Here is a 19790-nt window from a genome sequence, read left to right on the forward strand (position 1 = left end):
GACTCTTCAGATGGCCGGAGCACGGGTGCACGTCCCCTGAAGTGGACGCAGCTGGGGTGCCCGTCCCTTCGCATGGACGGAGCCGGGGGCCTCGTCCCTTCGTGTGGACTGAGGTGGGGTGCCCGTTCCTTCTGGTGGACAGAACGTTTGTGTGTGTGAGTGTGTGTGTGTGTGTGTGTGGACGGAGAGTGAATGCGAGGGGTAGGCATGGGCACCAAGCGGCTCACCAACTGAAGTTCATGACGATTTTTAGCCTGCCGTCACAAACTTCCATGAACTTTTCAAGAATTGGTGGCGGTTCGTGTTTTGAGCAGAGAGCAGGGCTTTAAAGGCACTCAGGGCCGTCCCCTTAAACCTCTGCTTTCATTTTTGTCCCGTGCCGTTGTTTTTCGCGGCCTCCCCGGGGACGGGAACGCAGGGGCCGAAAGGGACTCCGAGCCCTTTTTGTTTTTTTACTAGACCATTTTGGTTCAATAAAGAGAGAAATGCTACAGCTTGCATATTACAGGACTACAATTCCAAGATAGGGAAAAAACAACAAAACACACACACATCAGGCTGCCATTTCCCTATGCTTCTCTTCTTCTTGTACATCTCCCTAACGCCGTAGATGACATACTGATGCTTCTTCCCCCCAGGCTTACATAGCCAGTCGGAAAGTCGAGGATTTCTCTCCACCTCCTTCCCCCCCGCCCCAATCTGATCTCCTATGGGACTCCCCTTTCTTCTGGATTGCAAAGTTCTTGCCTTTTGCTTCAAGAACGCAAGTGATGCTGGTGTCCCGTATTCTAACGCTTTGTCTAATCAGTCAGTAGTAGCTGGTCAGGATTCTGTTTTCCATCTTGTTGCATGAAGGATCCTAGCAGCTGCTTTTGCCATGCATTGAACAAAGTAGCTAGACGTGTAGAGGAGTTTTCTTGTTCTGTTTCCTTACGTCCATATTGTATACTGTGATAATTGCCCTTTCAATCTCTTTTGCCTCTCCTCATGAATCATATTCCAGTATTCCCAGGCTTTCTAGCAAGTCCTCCAGATGCGAAAAAACCATGCATCTGTCTCCTTCCGTTCCCAGCATTGGCTGATAGGAGTTTTTGCCATTCCTGCTCTACCTTGGGAAGCAGCAAGCTACCTAAAAAGCATCTTATCCCCGTTTTCTGTTAACATCTGACATTCAGTGTCCCCACAATGACTCCCACTGGGCCAGGCTTCTCTTCTTTCCAAGGCTTCAAGCCCATTGTGGCGCGCAGTCTTTAACTTGTCAACTTCTGGAGTCACCCTGCAATAACGATATGTTTTGAATGGCCCACTAGCAAATGAGAATAAGCAGGCCTCCTACAGTCACTGGTTATTCCCTTATAGAGCCTGCTGGAGGTTAAATTAGCCAAGCTACAGTCTTCCCTTCAGCCTTAATAATTTGCCGTTCCTTCCCCTCTCCAAAATTACACTGTCTCATTCTGTTTTTTTTTCTTTTGAAGTTTGCGTATCGAAGTCATTGGCCAAAGCGATGGGCTTGGTCTCTTTTGACACTGAAACGATATGTTTAGCAAGCAGTCTCAAGCTTTACTTTTGATCTTTCCTCTGGATCATTCTCAGCAGTTTTTTTTTAAATCCTCAGTCCTTATGAATGGCTTCCTTAGGGTCCATTCTCTCTGTTTTCACACTGCTTCCTTCCTTGAGGGTCCGGAATCCAGTCCGTACTCTCAACCGTCCTCCAGATGCGAAAAAACCATGCATCTGTCTCCTGCCGTTCCCAGCATTGGCTGATAGGAGTTTTTGCCATTCCTGCTCTACCTTGGGAAGCAGCAAGCTACCTAAAAAGGCCAAAGCAGCAAGCTACCTCAGAAAGGCCAAAGCTGAGAGTGAGCTAAGATTGGCCAGGGAAGCCCATTGTAACAAGAAAAGATTTTTCAGTTATGTGAGGAGCAAACGTAAAGTAAAGGAGGCAATAGGCCCACTGTTGGGTGCGGATGGACAAACTCTAACGGAGGATGCAGAGAAAGCAGAGAGGCTTAGTGCCTATTTTACATCTGTTTTTTCCCACAGGTCAGGGTTTTCCTTGTAGGGATACCCCGGGGGAGTTTTGATGAGGTTCTCCTGCAAGAAATGCTACAGCTTGCATATTACAGGACTACTATTCCAAGATAGGGAAAAAACAACAAAACACACACACATCAGGCTGCCATTTCCCTATGCTTCTCTTCTTCTTGTACATCTCCCTAACGCCGTAGGTGACATACTGATGCTTCTTCCCTCCAGGCTTACATAGCCAGTCTGAAAGTCGAGGATTTCTCTCCACCTACTTCCCCCCCGCCCCAATCTGATCTCCTATGGGACTCCGCTTTCTTCTGGATTGCAAAGTTCTTGCCTTTTGCTTCAAGAACGCAAGTGTTGCTGGTGTCCCGTATTCTAACGCTTTGTCTCATCAGTCAGTAGTAGCTGGTCAGGATTCTGTTTTCCATCTTGTTGCATGAAGGATCCTAGCAGCTGCTTTTGCCATGCATTGAACAAAGTAGCTAGACGTGTGGGGGAGTTTTCTTGTTCCGTTTCCTTACGTCCATATTGTATACTGTGCAAATTGCCCTTTCAATCTCTTTTGCCTCTCCTCATGAATCATATTCCAGCATTCCCAGGCTTTCTGGCAAGTCCTCCAGATGCGAAAAAACGATGCATCTGTCTCCTGCCGTTCCCAGCATTGGCTGATAGGAGTTTTTGCCATTCCTGCTCTACCTTGGGAAGCAGCAAGCTACCTAAAAAGCATTTCATCCCCGTTTAACATCTGACATTCAGTGTCCCCACAATGTCTCACACTGGGCCAGGCTTCTCTTCTTTCCAAGGCTTCAAGTCCATTGTGATGCTTCTTCCCCCCAGGCTTACATAGCCAGTCTGAAAGTCGAGGATTTCTCTCCACCTCCTTCCCCCCCGCCCCAATCTGATCTCCTATGGGACTCCGCTTTCTTCTGGATTGCAAAGTTCTTACCTTTTGCTTCAAGAACCAAGTGTTGCTGGTGGGAGACGACTGAAGATGTCGCCATAAAAAAGCTGGACTTCTGTTCAGCTCTTAAGCCATGCCGAGGGTCAGGAGCTTCTGCACCTGGCTGACCTGAGCAGATACGCAAATCTGCTCACCGGTTGCCCCAGGAACCGGGAACGGCATCCTGAGGGTCCTACAGATCCGTGGGGTGGTAGGAGGACCGAACTCCCCGGATTAATATCGGCCTGTGCTCAAGGTCACGATGGCGTCCTTGTCGCAAACAACTTTACAAGCTTGAAACGACCAGCTGACCTTACATTCTTCCTAGACCATCATTTACCAGATCGACAGGAGCAGAAGCTGACAGAAGCTGGAATCTGCAACAGTAAGAATTGAAAGCTTTCTGGCTTTTCTCTCTCTTCTCCCACAAGCTCTTCCCTCCCCCCCCTCAACCAATTCACAAGCGAATTCCTTCTTTCGCCGAGTGAGAGACTCCCAGCTAATTATACCCATTAACCAAACAAAGAGAGTGCTTTGAAGATTTGTTGGTGAAAGTTCAGTGGGGGAATTTGACTTGATACGGAGATCGACAAACTGATAATTTGGGATCGCTCGTGCTCCCACGAGACCTCACGAGACTTTCTGTTTATAGTTTGTGACTGCCTAGAACTATGGAAGAATTAACTAAGGCACAGCTTTTCCATTTGTTATGCAAAGGAAACTCAAAGATACTGAAAGCAGTCAATAAGCTGGAAAAGGAAATTCGTGGGACCAAGGGGGAGCTTTTGGATGGAGCCCATGGTACGGAGAGACCAGCTGATGACGTAGCTCAGCTAACAATAAATCAAGTGAAACTTCAATGTCTGGAAGTTAATCAACTGGAGGGAGAGAGTGCCAGAGATGTAAAAACCCAAAGTACCTTTGAAGAACCTGGGAAAACAGATTCAAGGAAGGAAAGTACCGAAAACCTGGAAGTCTATTCAGAGCAGGAAATGATTTGGATCAGCAAAATAAAAAGAGTCTATTCAAAAGCGACAGCAACTAGGAAGCTATCAGGAGATATTCCTGTGCGACCAGAGGAAGAGATCCAGATTGACAAAGGATTCAGAGCCTCCTCAAAGGCGACTACAAGCAAGAATCAAGTAAGAGATTTCTTTGGCCCTGACAGAAGGACAATCAGAAACACTCTACTATGGAAAAAAACACAATTTCATTTTCTGCGACCACCTGAAAGATGAGTTAAACAATGGAGTATTCTCCTGGCTTCCTGTGGGAAAGACAGCAGCAGTAACTTTTAGGATAGGTCCAATATATGAAGGGAACTGACTTTATATCATCTAAGACAATAATAGAATATATCCTTATAATAGATTATACCCTCCTATGTATCAACAACTACTTTGTTAAGAAAGATGGTAATAACTCCTAGATCAGGATTAATATGCGATGGGAATTGAATATGTATGTCAATATGTATGCTAAAAGAGGATGACAAAACATATTTCATAGGCATTAACAAGACGGCAGTAGTAATTCTTGGGTCAGGGCCAATTTATGAAGGAGACTGACCTAATATCATTTAAGATAATAACAGAATGTATTCTTATAACAGATCATACTCTCATATGTATTAACAATCACTTGGCTAAGAAAAATGGTAAAAACTTCTAGATTAGGAATAATATGTGAGGGGAACTGAATATCTATGTTAAAAGAGATGGCAAACAATATCACCTGGTCGCTTTTTCTTCTCAATTTCTCTGTAAAGGCTTTATATAATAATAAATAATAAAATTATTTAAAAAAAAAAAGAACGCAAGTGTTGCTGGTGTCCCATATTCCAACGCTTTGTCTAATCAGTCAGTAGTAGCTGGTCAGGATTCTGTTTTCCATCTTGTTGCATGAAGGATCCTAGCAGCTGCTATTGCCATGCATTGAACAAAGTAGCTAGACGTGTGGGGGAGTTTTCTTGTTCCGTTTCCTTACGTCCATATTGTATACTGTGCAAATTGCCCTTTCAATCTCTTTTGCCTCTCCTCATGAATCATATTCCAGCATTCCCAGGCTTTCTGGCAAGTCCTCCAGATGCGAAAAAACCATGCATCTGTCTCCTGCCGTTCCCAGCATTGGCTGATAGGAGTTTTTGCCATTCCTGCTCTACCTTGGGAAGCAGCAAGCTACCTAAAAAGCATCTTATCCCCGTTTTCTGTTAACATCTGACATTCAGTGTCCCCACAATGACTCCCACTGGGCAAGGCTTCTCTTCTTTCCAAGGCTTCAAGCCCATTGTGGCGCGCAGTCTTTAACTTGTCAACTTCTGGGGTCACCCTGCAATAACGATATGTTTTGAATGGCCCGCTAGCAAATGAGCATAAGCAGGCCTCCTACAGTCACTGATTATTCCCTTGTAGAGGGAGGTTAAATTAGCCAAGCTACAGTCTTCCCTTCAGCCTTAATAATTTGCCGTTCCTTCCCCTCTCCAAAATTACACTGTCTCGTTCTGTTTTTTTTCTTTTGAAGTCTGCGTATCGAAGGCAGTGGCCAAAGCGATGGGCTTGGTCTCTTTTGACACTGAAACGATATGTTTAGCAAGCAGTCTCAAGCTTTACTCTTGATCTTTCCTCTGGATCATTCTCAGCAGTTTTTTTTTTTAAATCCTCAGTCCTTATGAATGGCTTCCTTAGGGTCCATTCTCTCTGTTTTCACACTGCTTCCTTCCTTGAGGGTCCGGAATCCAGTCCGTACTCTCAACCGGTGCTGCCGCGGGTTTGTAGGATTTCATATGCGAAGCTGCAAGGCAACTCCGAGTCCTCTTCAGCCCCTTATCTCTCCTCCCGACGCGCCGTTCGGATTGCGGTTCCGTTCTTAGTTCAGTCAGGAACCTAACCGCATATCCCTGGTTGGTGCCCATGCCTACGGGATGGTTTGCGTGGGGCAGGGAGTGGTGTGAATGGAGTGGTGTGTGTGTGAGTGTGTGTGTGTGAGGAGGGGCTCCCTTAGTTAAGGTATGAAGGGGAAGTAGTGCACAGGTTGAAATAGATGTACTCGGGCTTGCAGCCGCCAGTTGATGCTGGCCAACCGAAGGCAGTGGAGGAGCCTGGAGGATGCCGGTGGAGGGAAGGGCAGGAGCCGTCCCTGCTTACCACGGGTTTTCCTTGCAGGGATCTGCCGGAGGAGTTTTGATGAGGTTCTCCTGCAAGCCCTCAAGGGAGTCGTGGCCATTGAAAGAGGTGAGCGATGTTCCCCAACTCCTTCGCTTGCCTCTCTGCCCCTCCTGGTCCCCCTAAGCAGGGGGACCAGGTGACCTGAAGCCTGGCGTGATGCCATGCCTGAAGCTCCTGATGACGTTGGCTGGCAGAACCTGGCGGCAGTCGGCCGGGGGGTGGGGGTGGGCATCAGTGGCAGGTAGCTGGGGGGAGGGGGTTGCGTTGGGATGCAGAGTGAGAGTGTGAGTGAGCGAGTGAGTGAGTGCAACCCTGCGTGCCCATCCGTTCCGACGGACAGGGACCGAATGCCCATTCGTTTCAACGGACAGGTCTTGAGTGCCCATCTGCTGCGGCGGACAGGGCTTGAGTGCTCCTCTGTCTGGACGGACAGGGCTTGCGAGCCCATCCGTTCCCAGGGACAGAGTTTGAGTGCCAGTCCACACAGATGAACGGAGCACAGTGCCCGACCCTTCAGATGGCCGGAGCACGGGTGCACGTCCCCTGAAGTGGACGCAGCTGGGGTGCCCGTCCCTTCGCATGGACGGAGCCGGGGGCCTCGTCCCCTCGTATGGACGGAGGTGGGGTGCCCGTTCTTTCTGGTGGACAGAACGTGTGTGCGTTTGTGCGTGTGTGTGTGTGTGGACGGAGAGTGAAGGCGAGGGTAGGCATGGGCACCAAGCGGCTCACCAACTGAAGTTCATGACGATTTTTAGTCTGCTGTCACAAACTTCCATGAACTTTTCAAGAATTGGTGGCGGTTCGTGTTTTGAGCAGAGAGCAGGGCTTTAAAGGCACTCAGGGCCGTCCCCTTAAACCTCTGCTTTCTTTTTTTGTCCTGTGCCGCTGTTTTTCGCGGCCTCCCCGGGGACGGGAACGCGGGGGCCGAAAGGGACTCCGAGCCCTTTTCTTTTTTTACTAGACTGTTTTGGTTCAGTAAAGAGAGAAATGCTACAGCTTGCATATTACAAGACTACTATTCCAAGATAGGGAAAAAACAACAAAACACACACACATCAGGCTGCCATTTCCCTATGCTTCTCTTCTTCTTGTACATCTCCCTAACGCCGTAGATGACATACTGATGCTTCTTCCCCCCAGGCTTACATAGCCAGTCTGAAAGTCGAGGATTTCTCTCCACCTCCTCCCCCCCCCGCCCCAATCTGATCTCCTATGGGACTCCGCTTTCTTCTGGATTGCAAAGTTCTTGCCTTTTGCTTCAAGAACGCAAGTGTTGCTGGTGTCCCGTATTCTAACGCTTTGTCTCATCAGTCAGTAGTAGCTGGTCAGGATTCTGTTTTCCATCTTGTTGCATGAAGGATCCTAGCAGCTGCTTTTGCCATGCATTGAACAAAGTAGCTAGACGTGTGGAGGAGTTTTCTTGTTCTGTTTCCTTACGTCCATATTGTATACTGTGCAAATTGCCCTTTCAATCTCTTTTGCCTCTCCTCATGAATCATATTCCAGCATTCCCAGGCTTTCTGGCAAGTGCTCCAGATGCGAAAAAACCATGCATCTGTCTCCTGCCGTTCCCAGCATTGGCTGATAGGAGTTTTTGCCATTCCTGCTCTACCTTGGGAAGCAGCAAGCTACCTAAAAAGCATCTTATCCCTTTTTTCTGTTAACATCTGACATTGAGTGTCTGTTTTTTTTCTTTTGAAGTCTGCGTATCGAAGGCAGTGGCCAAAGCGATGGGCTTGGTCTCTTTTGACATTGAAACGATATATTTAGCAAGCAGTCTCAAGCTTTACTCTTGGGGGCTTTCCACACTCCTTCAAAATTGCACAATGGTTGCCAATTGAAAACGCTACTGATTTGCCGTTATGCACAACATCGTTGACAATCTGCCACACACCTGAAACCGATCCGCAGAAAGCGCTTCGTTGTAGCGCTTTCAGGGAAATCCCCAAAAGTGGATTCACCCTCCGGAAAGCGCTACACTCTTGCAACCAATCTGCAACATAGCGAAAAAGACCTGTGCATTAACATTGTTGCGGTTTCTGCAAAGTCCCTCCTCCTGAGCCTGTCCTCCAAACTTCCGGCGAACTGTTCGCCATTTTTTTTTTCTTGGATCGAGCACAGATCAACAAAACAACGTGACAGTGCCTGGCTTTCCAGCACGATCACTTTCGGAAATTGTGCCCGAACAGCACAATAGTATTTCAAAAGCACAGTAGCACACACCGTCATGGTCCCAAAATATGCCCACAGCTTAAAACCCCGTCTACCATCGGCCAGACCTGCGGTTAGTGGAGTCACCGTACAGGGAGTATTTTAAAAAACTTTCCTCTAAGCATAGCAACGAATATTCACCGACCGCTGTCCACTGTATATATATATGATGCAATGTAATATCATGAGGGGCGGTTTCTGTGTTGTGGTTGTTCGTGTGGTTCTGTGTGCGTGGTTGTGCTGGGGTGCGGACAACCCCTTCCATCATCGGCTAGACCTCCGTCTAGCGGAGTCACCGTCCCCCGATCATTTTTGAAAAGTTTTCTCTAAGCGTAGCAATGAAAAATCGCCAATCACATATCATGTTTGGTGGATTTAAGCTTTGGCTGGCGAATATTATTGGGGAACTGTCGAGTAGTGTGGTACTGGTTGCTCTGGGTGGACACCGGCATGCGTTTGTGTAATGGCGGACATTTCAGTAAAATGGCTCCTGCTGCATGTCCATACTGCTCTTCTCGCGTGTAAACAAATCTGCGCATGCGAGAAGTCAAACAATAAGAGCGCCAAGCTGGCCATTAGAGACAGCTCTGGTTCCCGCGCGAGGAGTTTTGAACGTGACATGTGACCTCATGTGGCCAATGTACGTGTCCCCGACTGCCCCCCTCCAATCAGGAGCCGGCTAGTCCTTTTGTCTTTGTGTGCGGGAAGGTATATGACCCGTTGCAACCCGCACCTCGCACCTCCATTTTGCTTAGCCACTTGCGAAGGCAGTATGGACTCCGTTTCCCAGTCGTCATCCGTCCAGGCAACCGGCAGGGGACCTACATGGAAGGACGCCGAGACACGGGACCTGATGGCGATTTTCGCCGAAGAAAAAATTCAGGACGCCTTCCGATCCTCACATCGGAATCGGGAGGTGTTCGAGCAGGTGGCCATGCGGATGCATGCCCTGGGCCACCACAGGACCAGCCTTGAATGCCGGTCCAAAACTAAAACGATGCGGGCAGAATACATGCGGGCCGTGAACCACAACAATGTGTCCGGCAACGTGAAAGTGACCTGCCCTTATTTCGAACAGCAGCGGAAACTGTACGGCGAGGGGGACGGAGACGGCCGGCCAAAACGCGTGGGGAGGAGCCTCAAGGTTGTCCGGAGGCCGGCTGCTCCTGTGGAGGAACCACCTGCTGAAGAGGATCCAGGAGAGGGCACCTCGTCGACCGTCCGGCCTCCTCCCCAGGTCCAGCAACGCGGGGTGGACCTCATCACGTTGGACCTGCTTGCCATCGTTCCTGGTGAGCTAACCGACGTGTCACAGCAGACACCCCTTGCCTCCGGTAAGCACTTTTAACTTTGTACAAATGTGTGCTCTGACGTTTAGGAATAGTTTTCGCGTGTATTCGTTGCAACGCATAATATGCTAGGCTGTTTGTAGACTGCTTGCTATGGTAGCTATTTAAAACGGTTATGTTTAACTAACAACCCCAAAAGATTTGCAGCATGCCTCAGCTATAGGCCTTCTGCAGTTCTTCGGTGCACTACTTTGGGAGCATGCTGTGTGGTTCAGGTTGTATGCTTGCTCCTTTTTCACTATTGTCTGCTGTTGTCCACAGAGACACAGATGCAAGGCACGGAGCCCTGCGAGTCTCCAGCTATAGGCGACATGGATAGCGATTCAGGGGCATCAACGAACCTTGGTAAGTATTTATGAGAATAATGGGGCGGGGGGTGTGCTGTGTAAACTGCTTTGTGCTTTTCTGTTTGTGCAGGGGGCAGTTGCCCTGCTAGGAGAAAGAAGAGGGTGCCTCTACGTTGCTGGTGTTGGTTTTGAAGCTTACTTTACCACCCTTTGGTCCTAAATCTGTTTTTTTTCTTTTTTGCAGATTTCATCCCAGGAACACAGGAGGAGGAAGAGCGTGGGGTGCCTGGACCTCCTGCCCAACACAGGTGGCTAGAGATTCAAGAGGGTGAGCATGCATGAACTGTTCCTTTCTAACCATAACTGCAGGACAATGATACAAACCACTAACCATGTGCTCCCTAGGTATTGTTGGGAGTATTGCTATGAAAATAAGCAAACAAAAAAGCCCACCATGGGCACCATGGTCGGTGTTGGTTGTATCAATGGCACTAACGGTTCTGTTTCTCATTTTTACCAACAGAGGTTCTTTTGGATGAGGAGGAACCACCCCCGGGTCCTGCCAGCCCACCACCTAGAGGTGCACTCCCAGCGGAGGAGAGGCTGATGAGGGAACGCACTCGGCTGAGGCGCGTCTCCCGCTTAACAAATGTGGGCCAGAGCCTCCTGGAACACTGCCAGGAGGAGACACGGCGTGCTGCAGCCGCTGACCAATCAATGCACACCCTCCAGGTCCAGGAGGGGAAAAAAATGAGGGCGATCCTAAGGGATTCAAATCAATCCCTACGCGAAAGTGTAGAGGAGGTTCGCCAAATAAGGAGACTCATGGAGAGGGCGGTCCTGGTTATGGAAACGGCCAACCCGCCACAAACTAATGTCAATATGCCCTCCCCCACCAACACCAACACCACCATCTCCACCACCCACTCCACCAACCCCCTCTCTGAATGCCGCCACCCAAACTAGAAGGAGGACTGTTCTTGGGAAGAGAAGTATAAAACCTGCGGACAAGTTCTCCCCCTGCTAGTTTGGGCCAGTTTTTCTTCTGAATTTTTTCTGTGTTTGTTTTTATTTGAAAAATAAAGTTTATAGAAGAGAAGAGAAGAATAAAACCTGCGGACAAGTTCTCCCCCTGCTAGTTTGGGCCAGTTTTTCTTCTGAATTTTTTCTGTGTTTGTTTTTATTTGAAAAATAAAGTTTATATTTTTGCCTATGTCTCTGTGTACCCTACTTTAGAATTAGGAAGGCCAAAAGTGGCCTTTCTAGTGATTGTGTTTATTCTGGTTCTGTTGTGTGGGTTGGAGGTTGGAGGGGTGTCAGTTCAAGGAGTTTTAGGAGTGTGGGATGAAAGGTGTGCGAGTGTAAGGAGTCACACTGGAGTCTTTTTCAAAACAGTATAACAAACATTTTATTTTCAAAAAAATTTTAACAGGGGAAAAACAGTAGGGAATGTAACTTGGAGCCCCACCACCACCCCCTCCCCAAGAAACCCAACTTTATTTTTAAAAATAAATATTTTTAACAGGGGAAAAACAGTAGGGAATGTAACTTGGACCCCCACCACCACCACCCCCACCCCCTCACCAACAAAACCCAAATCAAGTTCCACTACTCCCCTCACCAGCACCTTTCCCTCTGCCCTCTGCCATCTCCCTCAGTTTTTTGCCTAATCGGGTTACTGTGCCTCTGACTTTCCTCCTGAAGAGGTCTTCCTCCTCCTTCTTCTTCACTGTGTGGGGAGGAAAAACAGGTACACATTAGTGCCACAGATATTTTTTAACCTGGAGTTTACATGGATTCAGTTTTTAGTGACCTTAGCCACAGTATGCGGAGGGTTGGGCGGTGGGGAACAGAACCTACGTTCTTCCTCCTCCCTCTGCTGCCTCTGCCTCTCCAGCTCCCCTCTCAGGTCAGCCACTTCTGCCTGCCCTGCAAATGGGTTAAAAACAAATGGTAAGCCATATATATAGGCATTAGTGACACAACCCACACCAAAGCACAGGTGCAGTACTCACAGTCCCTCCGCTGTTGCTCTACGAGCCCCTACAAGGATGCCATCCTGGCCTCCATGCTCCGCATCCTGGCCTTCACTGTGTCTGCTATAGAAATCAAATAAAAGGAATTCAATTACACTTCTAATAAAAGCATCACAGCAGGCTCCCTTATGGCTTCCAGGGGGTACACACACATGGGTCTCCCTTAAAGAATTATAGCTCTCACCTGCAGCCTGTGCTGAGGTGGAAGGCCCCTCTTCCTCCTCTTCCTCACCCTCAATGCTGCCTTTGGCCTCTGCTATTTTTGCAGGAGATTGTGTGGCTGAGCGAAGTAAACAAGAATTCATAAATTAAAGCACGCAAACCAAAGATAATACACAGCTGATGGCCACACCACAATCAGAGCCAAAGTGCATTGCCAAAGTGGTTTGACAGTACTGGCTGGCGATGTCAGCTAGAGTTGACAGCATCTTAATGCTTTCTCAAATCAGATGGAAACAGTTGGGGAAAGAGGCATCTAGACATTCAATGCATGCTTTAGGGTAAAAGATTAAACATAACGAAGGCAGCACTCACCCATATGTCGCCTCATCTCCAGGGGGGGCTTCCCAGCCTTCTCCCAGATCTTCATCATTAGATCGTGGAAGACAATTCTTCCACTGGGCTGTGGAAACCCCCCCCCCCCACTACTCTATACTGTTAAGGAAATCTAGCTTGATCCTCTTAAATTTTGTCCGGACCTGCTCCCAGGTCCGGACATAGCCCCTCTCCTCCATCCTAGATGCCAACACCTGGTAAGCACCCTTGGTATGGCAGTGGGTGCTGGCCATAAGGCGGCCAACGCTTTTCGACTGGAGCACCAGCTCCAAAAGTGCCTCAGCCTCGGCGCGCTACCAGAAGGAGCCCTTCCGTGGCTTCGGCATCTTTGGAATGACGGTTAGGCAACGAATATGCGTTGCTCCCATCAGCCCCCCAAATTTTAAATGTATCAAAGCTGCCCACCAATGAAATTATTCCTTGGAACATAAGTGGCTTGATCCTCCAGTTTGACAGGGGTCGCCAATACTTCCTGGCTGCCCGCCTCCCCAAACTTTCCCTGTTCAGCGCTTCCGTATTGTGTTTGTCAATTTCAGCGGGGAGTTAGCATTTAGGTCTGTCAAAGTGCTTTTGGACCAGAGAATCACCGTTTTTTTGCTGGCTAAATAGACAAACCGCACAAGACAAGGTTGAACAAAGAACATGAAACTTTATTTAACACCGGAGTAGAAAAAACGATCAAACACGTCTCCTATTTCTGTAAAGGTGACTGGCTATCGCGTCCCGAAACTGGCACCCCTCCACATAGATCCTTTTTTTCCTGGCTTCAGGGATGTCTGCTGTATCATCAAGGACTACAGGTTCTGGTTCAGCCACAGGGAAGGGGATGTTATGTCCCTTGTCCTCGCAGATGTTGTGCAAAATGACACATGCGATGACCAACGGAGTCACATTGTCTATATGCACATGGAGTCGTGACATCAAGCAACGGAACCGAGACTTCAAACGGCCAAAGGCACGCTCCACGACATTCCTTGCCCGGGAGTGCCTGAGGTTGTAGTAGCTCTGCACGTTTGTCCTTGGCCGCTTATAGGGAGTCATGAGCCAGCGGCGTAAGGGGTAGGCTCCATCCCCGAGCACCAATGCCGGAACACGCACTCCCTCAATGGTGGCGGTGGGGTTGCTGGGAACAAAGACCCCTTCGTCCATGGTTTTCCTGAGGTTCGATTCCCTGAAAACAAGGGCATCATGCCTCCTCCCACTCCACCCCACCTCGGCATCTATAAACCGTCCGGAGAAGTCCACAGTTTTGCAGGAGAACAGAACAAAAGTCCTTCCTGTTCCCGTACTCCTTTATGCTTCCCTCGGGTGCACGGATAGGGATGTGGCTTCCATCGACGGCTGCAAAACAATGCGGAAATCCAAGCCTGGAAAACCCATCCATACTCTGAAATAAGGGAAAGAAAAGAATAGAAACCATGGCATGTTAGCGTGGGGTGCATCGTGTATTCGTTGCTCACCTGTCAAACAAGAAAAAAAATTTAAAGGGCAAAGGGGATAGAAGGACACTCACCACTCCAAGCTGGTCTCCGAGGCACACCACTTTGCTGTACAATTCAGCCTCCATGGCGAGGCAGAACTCCAGCAGGATCTCGCCAATCGTTGAGACTCCTAATCCGAATTGCTGGGCAACTGTCCGGAAGGCGGCTGCCACCCTTTTTTCCACTGGAACAGGGCGCCGCATGCCAGTTACTTGCCTTTCCATGCGGCCACGGAGAGCCTCCACGATTTCAAAAAATGTTCCCCTCGACATTCTGAAGTTGGCAATCCAGTGGTCATCATCCCAGCGAGACCACACAAAATTTTCCCACCAGTCAGCGGATCTTTCGTCCACCCAGAACTGTCTGGGGAACCGGACCTCTGCCAGAGCTTGCCAGTGCTTCTTAGCCGCCATGGTTGCCCTTAGAGAACGTCTTCTACTGGTGGTCATCGTTCCGGCCATACGTTGTCGGTAGTCCTCGATAGCAGCCCTCCTATGCCACACGATGGTATGGATACGCTGGACTACCACAAGCATCTGACCCAGCAATTTAAAAATAATCCTCTCCATTGCAACGTTAACCTGTGCGGCGGCCAGGAGGCTAGGCAAACACAAGAGTGAGGCCGACCATGTGTCTGCCTAGGTGCATATAAGCAGGTAACCTGTGGGCGTGTACTGTGGGCGGGGATTCACCAATCAAACATATCAATGCATCAACCTCTAGTTCATAGAAAACAATGGAAAACCAGTTCCAACGGCGCCAATGATTTAACGATGATTCGTTGCTACGGGGTTTTCGGGGTTTTTTTTTTTTTTAAAGGGGAACCCCACCTATTTCGGCTTCTGGGTGGAGGTCAAAGGTGTCCCTGCAGTTTGATTGCCAGCCACGGGAGGCCAGATGCGCTAAAAAGGGACCTCCTTTGTGGCGATAAGACGGAGACCGGAACCCTGTGGGTAACGAAACTGACGAGAAGTGAAAGTGCCAAACTCCGCAAAAACCGCAGCTGTGCGTTACGGGCAATTTTCGCTAATTAAAGTAGCGATTTTACAAACGGCAACCAAATAGCCACTTTTAACTTTGTGCGGAATGGCCCTTGATCTTTCCTCTGGATCATTCTCAGCAGTTTTTTTTTTAATCCTCAGTCCTTATGAATGGCTTCCTTAGGGTCCATTCTCTGTGTTTTCACACTGCTTCCTTCCTTGAGTGTCCGGAATCCAGTCCGTACTCTCAACCGGTGCTGCCGCTGGTTGGTAGGACTTCATATGCGAAGCTGCAAGGCAACTCCTAGTCCTCTTCGGCCCTTTATTTCTCCTCCCGACGCGCCGTTCGGATTGCGGTTCCGTCCCTAGTTCAGCCAGGAACCTAACCGCATATCCCTGGTTGGTGCCCATGCCTAGGGGATGGTTTGAGTGGGGCAGGGAGTGGTGTGAATGGAGTGGTGTGTGTGTGAGTGTGTGTGTGTGTGTGAGGAGGGGCTCCCTTAGTTAAGGTATGAAGGGGAAGTAGTGCACAGGTTGAAATAGATGTATTCGGGCTTGCAGCCGCCAGTTGATGCTGGTGGACAGAAAGTGTGTGCGTGTGTGTGTGTGTGGACGGAGAGTGAATGCGAGGGGTAGGCATGGGCACCAAGCGGCTCACCAACTGAAGTTCATGACGATTTTTAGCCTGCAGTCACAAACTTCCATGAACTTTTCAAGTATTGGTGGCGGTTCATGTTGATGAGTTTTGTTTTGTTTTTAATAATTTTATTATTTATTATTATATAAAGCATTTACAGAAAAGTAAAAGTGAAAAAAAAGCGACCAGCTGGTATGGTTTGCCATCCTCTTTTAACATACATATTCAGTTCCCATCACATATTAATCCTAATCTAGAAGTTTTGATTGTTAATACATATGAGAGTATAATCTGTTATAAGAATATATTCTATTATTATCTTAAGTGATATAAAGTCGGTCCCCTTCATATAGTGGCCCTGACTGCTGTCTTGTTAATACATATGAAATATAGTTTGCCGTCCTCTTTTAGCATACATATTAGCATACATATTCAGTTCCCATCACTTATTGATCCTGACCTAGAAGTTATTACCATCTTTCTTAGCAGAGTAATTGTTGATACATATGAGAGTACAATCAATTATAAGAATACTAGTAAAAAAAGCCCATTTTATCCTTCAATAAAATGGGCGCTAGCGAGCGCTGGGCGGGGAAGCCATTGGAGGGCGAAGGCTTCCCGGGGCCGGGCTCTGCGCAGGCAGGCGTTGCCAATGTGGGGCATTGTCGTGGCCTCTCTTGGGGGCGGGGAGAAGGCCGCAGGGCAGGCGGGCAGCCACGCGGGATGTCGAACGTCCTCCCGGGGCGTGGAAGAGGCTCGGCGCTGCCGCGGCTCGGGAAGGCTGGTATGGGGGTGGGAGAAGGGTGGGCGGTTATCCGGCATGCTTACCATAGCTGCTGGCGAGGTGCCCCATGTTGGAGACACCGCAGCGGGGACGCAGGCCGGCTGGGGCTGGTGGGCGAGGGCCGGGGCGACGGCGAGTGCAAGCAGGCATGCGCAGGAGTCCGCGCATGGGCGTCTCAGTCCGGCGCCATGGTGGAGGTGGTGCAGGGTGTGCTGGGTAGGTGAGGCGCGGCCTAGGCAAGGGGAGAAAAGGGCCAGGGAAGCGGAGGACGGCATCAAAGTGAGTTGGGTCGTGGGCACGGACCTTTGAAAGGGACGGTGGGGGTGGGGCTGGCGGGCATCGTGGCGGCTGGCGGGCATCGTGTTATTGTGGGGGGAGGGGGGTTGCGGGAAGAGGTCGGCCGATCGAGCAGACGGAGGGACAGGGCAGCGCGCGGAATTAAGGGCACCTTATCCCGGAGGCGTCGTCGAGGGCGGGCGGCGGTGGCGGGACGTCCTCGGGTCGTCGTGAGGTCCTGTCCGGCCATGTTGGATCACGGGAGGGTCTGTGGGCGCTCCAGCGTCGCTGCGCGCGGCTGGCGGGGGCTCCCAGTACGGCGGCCTGACGCGGCGAGAGGCGCAAAGCGCCTCTCGCCGCGTCAGGCTGCCGGACAGGGAGCCCCCGCCAGGCTCAGTTCCTCTTTATTCAGCCAGGAGGTGGGTAGGGAGGCCCCGGCAGCCGCGCTCCGCGCGACTGCCGGGGGTCCCTTGGGCGGCGGCCTGACGTGGCGAGAGGCGCTTTGCGCTGGGGCTTGGAATCAGAGGGACCCTCCGATTCTCTGTCCTGAGGAAGGGTCCAATCCGGACCCTTCCTCATCCCGGACTCATCCCGCCCCAGAAGGGCTTACTGTTTTATTTAGTCCGTGGCGCCCGCGGTGCCACGGGCGGTGTACAGATATTCTATTATTGTCTTAGGTAATATAAAATCAGCTCCCTTCATATATTGGCCCTGACCTAGAAGTTACTGCTGCTGTCTTTCCCACAGGGAACCAGGAGAATGCTCCACTGTTCATCACATCCTTCAGGTGGTCGCAGAAAATGAAATTGTATTTTTTTCCATAGTGTCGCCTGATAATTCCTGTATAGATTATTTCTGGCCCTTCTGTCAGGGCCAAAGAAGTCTCTTGCTTGATTCTTGCTTGCAGTCGCCTTTAAATAGGCTCTGTATACTTTGTCAATCCGGATCTCTTCCTCTGGTCGCACAGAGATATCTCCTGATAGCTTCCTGCGTGCTGTCGCCTTTGAATAGACTCTATTTATTTTGTTGATCCAAATCACTTCCTGCTCTAAATAGACTTCCAGGTTTTCGGTGCTTTCCTTCCTTAAATCTGTTTTCCCAAGTTCTTCCAAGGTGCTTTTGATTTTTACGTCCCTAGCTCTCTCCCCCTCCTGTTGATTAACTTCCAGACATTGAATTCTCGTTTGAAGTATTGTTGGCTGAGTTGTGTTTTCATCAGCTGTTTTTTCCAAACCGTCGGTTCTGTCTAAAAGCTCTTTCTTAGTCTTTTGGATTTCATTTTCCACCTTGTTGACTGCTTTCAGTATCTGTGGGGTGCCCGTTCTTTCTGGTGGACAGAATGTGTGTGTGTGTGTGTGTGTGTGTGTGTGTGTGGGCATCAAGTGGCTCACCAACTGAAGTTCATGACGATTTTGAGCCTGTTGTCACAAATGTAAAGGCATTCAAGCTGAAGCATTTCTCACTGGTTGCCGGTGGAGGGAAGGGCAGGAGCTGTCCCTGCTTACCACATGTTTTCCTTGTAGGGATACCCCGGGGGAGTTTTGATGAAGTGAGCCCACAAGTCCTCAAGGGAGTCTTGACCGTGAAAAGAGGTGAGCGGCATTCCCCCAATTCCTGTGCTTGCATCTCTGCCGCTTCTGATCCCCCTTGGGTTGGTTGGCCAAGGAGGGCTTGTTACCTGCGAGCTCTGCATCCCAGCCACGGGGAAGGAAGTTATCTGGGATAGCCACACATTGGGCTCACTGTGTGCTCTTTCAGGCAGTTTGAAGTGGTCCAGGGTGGAGTTCTCAGACTGGCCTTTTGCACTTGTTCTCTGTTTCTTCAGCAGACTGAGGAACCTTGCCGACCCAGTGGAGAAGCCTGGGCGATGCCGGTGGAGGGCAGGGCAGGGGCCGTCCCTGCTTATGGCCAGTTTTCCTTGCAGAGATTTCCTGGGGTGCGTTTTGATGAAGTGCACCTGCAAGCCTTCGAGGGAGTCGTGACCGTGAAAAGAGGAGGACAGGGCTTGGTTGCTCCTCTGCGACTTCCATGAACTTTCCAGGAATTGGTGGTGGTTCATATTTATAGCAGAGAGCAGAGGTTGAAAGGCACTCAGGGACGTCCTCTTAAACCTCGGCTTTCTTTTTTGCCCTGTTCCACTGCTTCCAGAGCCAATCTGTCATTTGAGCATTTCTCTCTACCTTCTCCCCCCCTAACACGGCCCATCTGATTTCCTGTTGGAATCCACTTTCTTCCTGATTTCTAAATTGTTATATTTGGCTTCAAGTATGCGAGTGTTTCCAGTGTCCCATATTCCAATACTTTGTCTAACCCATCAGAATTAACTGGCCAGGCTTCTGTTTTCCATCTTGTTGCATGAAGGACCCTAGAATAGATGCTTTTGAATTATGGTGGTGGAGACGAATGCTGCAACTACCATGGACAGCCAAAGTCTCCAACAAGGTCGTTTTGGAGAGGAGCTGGTCAACTGTGTCCTTGGAAGGGAACGTATTATGGTTATATCTCACTTACTTTGGACACCTCATGCGATCGGAGTCGCTGGAAAGATCACTAATGCTCGGCATGTGCGGGTGGCAAAAGGAAACATGGGCGCCAAAGGATCTTCTGGCTCGACACGATCAAAGTCGATACAGGGATGACCATGAACCAATTAAAAGAAGCAGGGCACGTGGTGGCATGCGTGGTGGCTAGGGCACGCGTGGTGGCTAGGAAACGCTGGCAAGCCCTTCCTCCCCAGCTGCCGCTGCCTGCAGGAGGCGCCCCAAGAGGGGAGCGGCGGAATGCATCGCCCACTTCCCGACCGCCAAGGATACGGTAAGCCCCACGAGGCACCAGGAGAAGCGCAGGGTCCGTTCCCTTGCGAGGCTGTTCCCCTTCCGTTCCCCTTCCTCTCGGATTTCGCTGGCTCCAGTAGCAGAGGGATGGCAGTCTCAGGAGCAAGGGGGGCCCGGCACACGGCAGCCGCCCCCGAGAGGGGTGCTTGCAGAAAAGGGACCGGGGTCCCCATCCTCCCAGGCCCCTGGGTTAGGAAGCCCCACAGCTGTCCCACGAGCACCTCT

At 49.9% G+C, this 19790-nt stretch overlaps 1 protein-coding gene across 1 annotated transcript; it reads left to right on the plus strand.

Annotated features, from left to right (window-relative positions):
- The first annotated feature begins 6136 nt into the window (after positions 1–6136).
- On the plus strand, positions 6137–10984 carry LOC143836699 (uncharacterized). Its single transcript, XM_077336242.1, has 5 exons — positions 6137–6201; positions 9425–9680; positions 9957–10040; positions 10227–10310; positions 10506–10984. The coding sequence occupies exons 1-5, from the start codon at positions 6154–6156 to the stop codon at positions 10946–10948; spliced, it is 915 nt and encodes a 304-aa protein (XP_077192357.1). The 5' UTR covers positions 6137–6153; the 3' UTR covers positions 10949–10984.
- The last annotated feature ends 8806 nt before the right edge of the window (positions 10985–19790 follow it).

This window comes from Paroedura picta, chromosome 4 (genome assembly GCF_049243985.1).
Source record: "Paroedura picta isolate Pp20150507F chromosome 4, Ppicta_v3.0, whole genome shotgun sequence".
NCBI lineage: Eukaryota > Metazoa > Chordata > Lepidosauria > Squamata > Gekkonidae > Paroedura > Paroedura picta.